This window comes from Vigna unguiculata, chromosome 11 (genome assembly GCF_037176805.1).
Source record: "Vigna unguiculata cultivar grain cowpea cultivar isolate G323 ecotype 2 chromosome 11, ASM3717680v1, whole genome shotgun sequence".
Taxonomy (NCBI): Eukaryota; Viridiplantae; Streptophyta; class Magnoliopsida; order Fabales; family Fabaceae; genus Vigna; species Vigna unguiculata.
In genome coordinates, this window is record NC_140802.1 from 32,954,814 (window position 1) to 32,965,011 (window position 10,198).

The 10,198-nt window shown below is 44.8% G+C and overlaps 1 protein-coding gene across 1 annotated transcript; it reads left to right on the forward strand.

The window, feature by feature from the left end:
• Positions 1 to 6,771: 6,771 nt before the first annotated feature.
• Positions 6,772 to 7,431, forward strand: LOC146881787 (uncharacterized). The gene is made up of 2 exons (XM_085669345.1): positions 6,772 to 7,059; positions 7,216 to 7,431. The coding sequence occupies exons 1-2, from the start codon at positions 6,772 to 6,774 to the stop codon at positions 7,429 to 7,431; spliced, it is 504 nt and encodes a 167-aa protein (XP_085525471.1).
• The last annotated feature ends 2,767 nt before the right edge of the window (positions 7,432 to 10,198 follow it).

Sequence of the window (10,198 nt, forward strand, 5' to 3'; positions counted from 1 at the left end):
TAGTGACATTTTTGAAATTCTGCTGAGTAGAATGACATTTTTGTAATTATGTTGGTCTGTGGTGATGTGACCATGAGTTTTGAATGTACTAGTATAAAAATCATGTGCATTGCTCTTTTCTCTAACCCTTCTCTCTTGCATTACACTTTAAAGTTTAAAGAATTGTGATCTAAACCATCTTTTTGACATTCTTGTGAGATTTGGTGTTATCTACAACATTGGTCATGTTTGTATAACTCATTTGAACCTATCTTGATTGATCTTTCACATTGATCTTGCTTTAAATTACAAATTCGCATTTCTGCACTTTTCCCAGTTTTTCAATCGACGGTTTTTGTGTTTTAAGATTGTTTCTATCAGTAATGGTTTTATCTGTATCTGTTTAATGAAATCAATCGACTAACTCTATTTTTGATCGATTGAAAGTGTCCAGTCCAAGAGTGTTTGCATCCATACTTGGTGGTTGATTTGATACAATTAAAAACTGTTTTAGGCTTTTAAAAGTTACCTTAATTTTCAAGTAGCCAAATTCAACCCCCCTCTTCTTGGCATTTCAACCATTTCAAAACTTACAAGTATTGGTGTTAAAGTTTTATGAAAGTGTGATTTAGTTTTTTTTTTTTTTTGTTGGTTTTTGTTTTATCTAGCCGTGCAAATTATTTAAATGTTGGGGTGTGATAGGTTCCAAAGTGCTGAAATTTTTCAAAGATAAAAACAAATTTTTAAGGGCTTGTTTGTGTGAGTTTTAGCTTTTCATGATATTTTTAGTGTAGATTAGATAGTTAGGCTTTTACTTGTATTCTCCCTTAATTGATAGTTTTTATAAAAGTATAGTGATAATTTAGATAGAGTAACGTTGTCTTTTACTTACTTCCTTAATTTTAATTGTTTTAGATAGACTTTAATTGATAGGGTCAGAGTTTTAATTAGGTTTTCTTTTCTTTATATTAAATTATTATCTTTAGATTAGTATTTTAGTCTTAGTTTAATTCTAGCATAGTTTAGAGTAGTGAAGTAGTGAAAGCATGATGTTATGACTTTGGCAAACGTACCAAATTGTTTAAATAATAAAATGGAATTTCCAGGTATCGTAATCCCAAGAGACTTCTGATGTTTAGAAAAACTATGATTATTTAATAATTAAGGCCAAGAACTTTAAATTAATTACAAGTATTAAATTTTGTCTATAAAATAATTTGAATTTATAGAAAAAAATTAAATTTATGAAAACACTAACAATATATTTCTACTTCCTAACTTTAGAATTCACATCATTATGTAACAAGTCCTAATGTCTTAAAGGAAAATCTAAACTTATTAATAAGAACCCTAATATCTTAGACCTTTTCTTATGTAAAGTCCGCATTAAGCATGAGGATGTTAAGAATAATCAATATTGTACTCTATGTCGATATGCACAATCAATTAGTTTTTTTATTCTTATCTAGGTTCTAATATCATTTCCAACTATTAGATACCCACAAATATGTAATCAATCAATTATCATGCAATTAAGATTGAGAATAAAACACAATAGTATGAAAAAGATATATATTAAATAGTAAAAATCATTAAATAATCGTTTGCCAAAGAATCTTCGAACAATTGAAGAATGAATTGTAACTCTATAAAGCTTTTGTACCGCACCTAGTCGGCCTAGACGAAAGATACCAGACACTTATCACCCTTTACCGACATAACTATATCGACAAAGGCTGGGGGACTGGTGTACCGCACCTAATCGGCCTAAGCCGAATAATAGCAAGCACCATATACATGCTAAGGTACCCAGACCAAACCACTAAGAAGCGACATTCATAAGGCAAGCCAAAAACAACAATAGCGGCCTGAGCCGTGAAAGGGTAACCGGCTTAGGCCGACAACTCTATAAAAACAACCAAGGACTTAGCAAAAAGCATAACGCTCCAACAAAAGTCACCAGTTCCCAATAATCGAACTAAGGGCCTGGGCTAAGGCCCAGGCCCACCTACGGCCCAAGCAAGGGCCCAACCCATGACGTGGCCAAACATAATTAATGATCTATAATCATCTGATTTGACTTTCTGAGAGATTTCACTGACTTGAGCTTTAGAGTCCCTTCTGCAGGTAACCCCTCCTGGGTCCAAGCAAACATATGCCAACCGGGGAGAGGCCTACTAAGGAGATGGCAGACTATGGGTAAGGTGATACTTGTGCTTAACTCATCTTATTTGTTCTTTGCAGGAACAATTGGCGCCCACCGTGGGGCACGAGATAGTACTTTACCACCCGCTTTCTTCGAAAATGGTTTCTACCCGCAGCAGAGCAGGAGTTAACAAGCAAGTTGAAGCTGGCCCCCTCAGGACCTGCTAACATCACTCTGGATGTGGACGTCATCCTAGACGGTCAAGCCAAGATGCAATAAGAGCTAGCTGACTTAAAGAAGCGCAACGTTGATGAGATGGAAACACTGCAAAAGGAAAATTCTCGCCTAAGGCGAAAGATCGAAGCCGATCCCACTTAAAAAGGAAAGGCAAGGGAAACATCTGAAGCTGCAGGGTCCCCAGCTTTCAAGCCTATTGAAGAGGAAAGTGAGTACAATCCTACCCCGCACACCTTCACCACCACCTAACAAACTCCCATCCTCTCAGTCTATCCTACTCACTTCCACTCCACCCTCCTGGGACATATTGCGGCTCCCACTCCCGCCTCCACCCTTCCCACCACTCATGTCCCCTACAACATGCCCACCACCCTACGTACCACTCATATCCCACCCTACAACCCTCACAACCTCCCTACTACCCATATCCCTCCTCACAACTTCACCTCCACTTTTCCCACTCTCGTCCACCATCCCATACCCTTTCACCCGCTTCCATCCCACCAATCCAGGCGCCGTCACCCTTTCACCAACTTCATCGCCAACACCCCCCTCCCCACCCAGTGGGAACCCTTCACACTAGAGCGTTACACTGGTGAAACTGACCCCGACGAACACCTTAAAGTCTACATCACCCACGTCGCCCTCTATACTTCTCATGACGCAGTCTTTTGCAAAGCCTTTACTACCACCCTCAAAGGCCCCACCCTCGAATGGTTCACCACCCTCCCACCATACTCTATCGACAGCTTCGACACCCTCTCACATATGTTTACCACTCACTTCGCTGGCAACCGCCCGCATCAAACTACCACATATCACTCCTCGACGTCAGGCAAGAACAAGGCAAGACGCTCCAGGCATTTATGATCGATTCAGCAAGGCTGGCCTTCGCAACCCACACCTCAATCAAGAAATGATACTCTAGTGCATGGCCCTCACCCTTTAACCCGGCCCCTTAGCCAACAACGTCTACCTACACCCACCTACCTCCATGCATGAGTTAAAGTTTCGAGTCGCCAATTACGTCCGCATGGAGGAAATGCAAACCCTTCATAGAAAATTTTGCAATGATTATGCACCCTCTACCACCAACCCCGCTCCACAACCCCCCCCCCCCCCCCGTCCTGATCCGAGACCTCGAGAACCCCGACAACCCCGCTTCACCAAATATGCCCCTCTCAATGTCCCCAGATCCTGCCTCCTTGATGAGGCTTTACAGGCTGACCTCATCCCACCACCACGCAAGACGGCCACTCCCCCCAATGCGGACATGACTAAATACTGCCGCTATCACCGAAACCATGGCCATACTATAAAGGACTGTAAAGCACTCTAGGATAAAATTGAAGAACTGGTACGTACTGGACAATTTCGCCACTTTGTCCGCAGAGAAGACCATTCCTCTTGATCCCATCATCCTCCTCGTCCCGACCACCGACGCCCTCCCCGCGACTCTCACCACGATAAATGCCTAAACCAACCCGCAAACCATGACCTCCAACCGGCTCGCACCGACGTCACCCCTGCCGACCCTCCCCTACTCCGGTGGTTTTGCCGTGGAGGCTCTACCTCATCCGCCAGAAAGAGACACCTCCGCCATATCCAATCAATCCACCACATCACCCATTCTCATCACAGACGTCGCATGCCTTCCATAACCTTCACGGACGATGACTTTCACGGCCTCAACCACCAGCAAGATGACCCTATGGTCATCACTGTTGAAATAGAAAATTACGCAGTCCAAAAAAGTCCTCGTCGACCAAGGCAGTTCCGTCGACATCCTTTACTGGGCAACATACCAGAAACTTCAACTCCCAGACACCGCCATGGTCTCATACGATGAACCCATTTATGGCTTTTCTGGGGAAAAAGTTTCCACCTACGGCTACATTGACCTTCATACCGTCTTCCGTGACGGAGCCCAAACCAAGACCATTCCTATTTGCTTCCTCATCGTCGACGCACCTACATCTTATAATGTCCTCCTTGGCCGCCCCTCGCTCAACACCCTTGGCGTTGTCGTCTCCACCCCTCATCTGGCCATGAAGTTTCCCTCCCCATCTGGAGACATCTTCACAATTCATTGCGATCAACGCCTTGCACGCGAATGCTACATGGCCAGGCTACGACCACAACTCCCCATCCAGCAAACCAATCACATCGAGCGGCCACCCGGCTCTGAGATCGCTCTGTCGGGTGACGACCTAGACCCCAGAGTAGATCGGGATGTTCGCCTCGAACCTGTTGAAGAGACCATCCCCTAGAGCTCCCAAATGGCCACTTCATCAAACATGGCACCAGGCTAGAATCTGAAGAGCGTGCCATCATCACACCCATCCTAGTCGGCAACACGGACCTCTTTGCTTGGTCAGCTGCCGACTTACCTTGAGTTGACCCTTAAATATCATCTCACAAGTTATCTATCTACAAAGAGGCCCGATATATCTCCCAGAAAAAACGCAAACTTGGCGAGGAGCGACGCCTAGCGACCAAGGCCTAAGCTGATAAATTACTGAGCGCAAGGTTCATCGAAGAAGCTCACTATACCACTTGGCTCTCTAACGTGGTCCTGGTTAAGAAAGCCAACGACAAGTGGCAGATGTGTGTTGATTACACGGGTCTTAATAAAGCCTGTCCAGAGATGCCTACCCCTTACCCAATATTGACGGTGCGGCCGGGAACAAGGTCCTCAGCTTTCTTGATGCTTACTCTGGTTACAATCAAATCCCCATGGCCGCATCTGACATGAACAAAACCGCTTTCATCACAGACGATGCCAATTACTTCCACAGGGGCATGCCATGTGGCCTTAAAAACGCTGGAGCGACCTACCAACGATTGATGGACAAAGTCTTCAGTCATTTAATGGGCAAATGCATTGAAGTATACGTTGATGACATGGTTGTCAAATCCCCAAGTCATCATCAGCATGCTCAAGACCTATCAGCAGTCTTCTCCGCATTACGATAGTACAACCTTCGCCTCAACCCCGACAAATGCGTATTCGGTGTCGACCGTAGTAAATTCCTTGGATTCATGCTAACCCAGCGTGGTATAGAGGCCAACCCTGAAAAATGCAATGCGATCATTGAAATGTGAAGCCCCACCAACGTCAAAGAGGTACAACGCCTCAAAGGCCGCCTCACAGCCATTTCCCGCTTCCTTCCCAAACCAGCCGAACAAACCCAATCCATCATACAGCTGCTCAAAAAATCTGCCAAGTTCACGTGGAATGATGATTGTGAAGAAATATTCCATAAGCTTAAAACCACCCTCACCTCACCACCTATCATTCATAAACTGGATACTCATCAACCCTTATTGGTCTATATAACCGCCACCGATCCCACCGTCAGCGCCGCGCTGGTCCAAGATGTTGGCAGCAAACAACATCCTATTTACGTCGTTAGCAGAACCCTGCAAGACCCCGAAACCAGATACCAGATGGTGGAAAAATTGGCTCTATCCCTGGTACATGCAGCCCGTCGCCTACGCCCATACTTCCAAAATCATAACATAATCGTCAAAATCGACTACCCAATTCAGAAAATATTGCAGAAACCAGACCTTGCAAGGCGAATGTCATCCTGGGCCATTGAGTTATCCGAATTCAACATCCGCTACGAACCTCACGACCCCATCAAAGCTCAATGCCTTATAGACTTTGTCAACGATCTCCAACAAACTCCTGAAGTGGACCAATGGACACTTTATGTTGATGGTTCATCCAACCCGAAGGGAGCAGGTGCTGACATCGTACTAGAAGGCCTTAATGACATCGTCATCGAAAAATCCCTATACTTCGCCTTCAAGACTTCTAACAACCAAGCCGAATACGAAGTCATCCTCGCCGGCTTATCCCTGGCCCGTGAGGTTGTTATCAAGTCGCTAACATGCAAAACCGACTCGAGGCTCACTGTAGGCCATTTAAATGACGAGTTCCAGACCAAAGACTCTAGCCTCCTACAATATTACCATCTAATCCGGAAAGTCGTCCAGTTTGCCTTCGAACAAGTCTGCATACAACACATTCCCAGGTCCGAAAATGTCAAAGCCGACATATTATCCAAACTAGCCAACACCAAGTTAAAAAGCCACCACCGATCCCTATTACAACAAACACTGCCCGCCCCTTCCATCACAAGTACTTGCCATAACCTAACCCAAGACCAAGCCGACAATTGGAAAACCCCTTACATCCAGTACCTTAAAACCGGTAACCCTCCACCTAACGCCGAAAGAGTTTGGATAACTAAAGTCACTAGGTATACAATGATATGCGACGACCTTTACAAACGCGGATACGGCCAGCCACTTCTCAAATGCGTCATGACCGAACAAGCTCAGTACATAATTAAATATTACATGAGGGCATATGCGGCTACCATTCCGACGCGCGCACCATGACTACCCGAATCCTTCGGGTCGGTTACTGCTGGCCAACCATGGAGGCCGACTTTCAAGACTTCGTCAGGAAATGCATACTGTGTCAGAAGCATGGCAACCTCATTCACCAGAAACAAAAACAGCTTCATTCTATACTATTCCTGTGGCCCTTCGCAAAGTGGGGAATGGACATCCTCGGCCCCTTCTCCCCCGACAAAGGCCAAGTAAAATTCTTGATAGTAGCCGTCGACTACTTCACCAAGTGGATAGAGGCCAAACTGCTTGGCACCATTACAACCCAACAAGTACAACAATTCCTTTGGAAGGATATCATATGCCGATATGGCGTCCCACATACCATCATCACCGAAAACGGCCAATAGTTTATAGATAAAGAACTCGCTAAATTCTACACCGGTCTAGGCATCAAACACATAACCAACTCTGTTGAACACCCACAGACCAACGGACAGGCCGAGGCGGCAAACAAGGTCATACTAGTGGAACTCCGTAAGAGGTTGGACAACGCCAAAGGCCGATGGCCAGAAGAACTAGCAGAAATGTTGTGGGCCTACAGGTGTACCATTCAATCAGCAACAAACGAGTCTTCATTCAGCCTAGTATACGGCACAGACGCCATGATACATGTTGAAATTGGTGAATCATCCCTGCGTTAAGAACTATATGACTCAACCCAAAATCATCAAAACATGACCACCCACATTGACCTCCTACCCGAGCTAAGAGAAAAAGCTCAAATACGCAACTTAGCTGCCAAACAGAGAGCGACCAAAAAGTATAACGCCAACCTATGCCCAAGATCGTTCGTAAAAGGAGACTTAGTTTGGAGAATGGCCAATAGTGCAAGAAAGAAGGATGGCAAGTTCTCCGCGAATTGGGACGGGTCATACCGAATACATGAAGACGCTGGGGGAGGAGCATATCAGCTTGAGCAGTTGTCTGGGGAAGATATACCCAATACATGGAATGTATCCCATCTAAAGTTTTACTTTAGTTAAGAACATGTTTTGTACCAAACACTTGTAACCCTGGGTGTACTCTTCTTCCTCACGTGGTCTTTTTTCCCTAAGGAGGGTTTTGGCCGGGGAGGTTTTAACGAGGCACCCCAGATTTTATGAATAAACAAAGGGTTCCCAACTTCACGACTATTTTTCACTCCGCTTCTCGCACACTTTTAAGTTCCCCACCCTTACCACAAGTAAGCGACTTGGGTCGAACACCCTTAACTTGATGTTAATTCGTTTAAGTTCCCCACTCTTACCACAAGTAAGCGACCTGGGTCGAACACCTTTAACTTGATGTTAATTCGTTTAAGTTCCCCACCCTTACCACAAGTAAGCGGTCTGGGTCGAACACCCTTAACTTGATGTTAATTCGTTTAAGTTCCCCACCCTTACCACAAGTAAGCGGCCTGGGTCGAACACCCTTAACTTGATGTTAATTCGTTTAAGTTCCCCACCCTTACCACAAGTAAGCGGCCTGGGTCGAACACCCTTAACTTGATGTTAATTCGTTTAAGTTTCCCACCCTTACCACAAGTAAGCGACCTAGGTCGAACACCCTTAACTTGATGTTAATTTGTTTAAGTTCCCCACCCTTACCACAAGTAAGCGGCCTGGGTCGAACACCCTTAACTTGATGTTAATTCGTTTAAATTCCCCACCCTTACCACAAGTAAGCGGCCTGGGTCGAACACCCTTAACTTGACGTTAATTCTTTAAGTTCCCCAGCCTTACCACAAGTAAATGATCAAGGTCGAATACCCTCAATAAGAAATTGAATTCGCCAAACATCACATACATCAAAACACCCACTCACAATTATACCATACCACTAACGCACCATTATCACATAAGTTATCGACATCAGATAAACAAGATAGCATACACAAAGCATTCATCATATTAAAAGCAAAGTAAAATTGTGTACGGATTATTACAAACTTAGAACTTATGACTAGTTTTTAAAATCATAAACAATAAAAGTCCTAAGCCGTCTTCTTGTCATCACCCTCCACAGCATCTCCCGCATCCTTGTCCTCTCCTGCTGCTTCCTTCTCTACCTCTTCCTCGGGGTTGCTCCCGGCTTCATTAACAAGCTGACCGTCCACCACATCCTTATTCACATAAAATCTTGAATAGGCCGCATCAATATCTTGACAGAAGAAGGCCGCCTGCCTCACCCCTTTTTGGAACCCGTTGATGTGCTCTTGGATAATACAACCTTTCAAGTCTTTAAGCTCCACCTCCACGCCTTCATATTTTTCCTTCAATTCATCATAATTTGCCTCCAGGTCCGCTATCCTCCCCTTAAGTTTACTCTCTGAATCCAGACAACGAACCTTCCAAGTTTCCAACCTCTTCTTTTCTTCCTCCCAACATTCCCTCTCCTTTTTCCACACAACCCTTTCCTCCACGAACTTATCCACCTTTTCCTGCAACTCCTCCACCTTCTCCCGATTCCCCTCCTTCACCTCCTGGCGATACAACGAACCAACCTGGCGACTTAAAATTAGCGCTTTGCTCCCAAACTTCACCATTGTCCTCACCAGGTGGTCTGACTCCATACTATCAATGGAATTAATCACTATCTCTGGCAGGTTCATCGCAATATCCTTCCTAACGGCCATTTTCGACAACTCTATCAGACCTGCTTCTGGTCCTTTAGCCTCACTCGATGACCCCTGCCCAAGCAAAGCCGCCCTCACCCTTTTTACGTCCTTGCCCTTACCAGGCCTAGCCGGTAACTCGGCCTTCCTCTTGGTGCCGCCATGAACGTGCACCTCAACCAATGACTCTTGTAAGTTTCGGACCTCAATGTTCCCAGTTGTTTTTGCCTTTACGGCCCTTTCCTTCCTCAGTACTTGAAAAAGCGTTAGATTCTTCTTCCCAGCTTGAGCCATGTGTCCTGCACAAATACACCAAGTTTCGGTTACTTTAACTTAGAAACATCAAGATAAATTAAGTCATAAACAGATACCTTCACTATCAATAATCGGGTGAACCGAATTATAAACCTTAGCTAAGCCCTTAGTGGGCAGTTTATCAGTAAACTTCATTAGGACCTCCACCACCTCTCTATCCGCTACCGACAACTCGTCGGTACCCATATCCTTATATCGAGAAGGGTTACCCGTCCAACTAAACGGAAATTTTGTACTCCCATCTGCATTAAGAAAATATGACTTGCCCTCCTCCTTCACCACAACCTTGAAATAGCCATCCTTGAAATGCTTGAATGACTGTGAAAACACGTCCAGTCTGCTAATGCTCGGCCGGCTTACCAAGGATAACCAGGTAGTCAGTTGTCGGGGTCTCGTGTCATAAAAATATAAGAACGCATGAGGAGAAGGTCGTAGATACAATGACTGGCACAAAACACGAAAGGCCTGCAAGTATGCTCAACTATTCGGATGTAACTGAG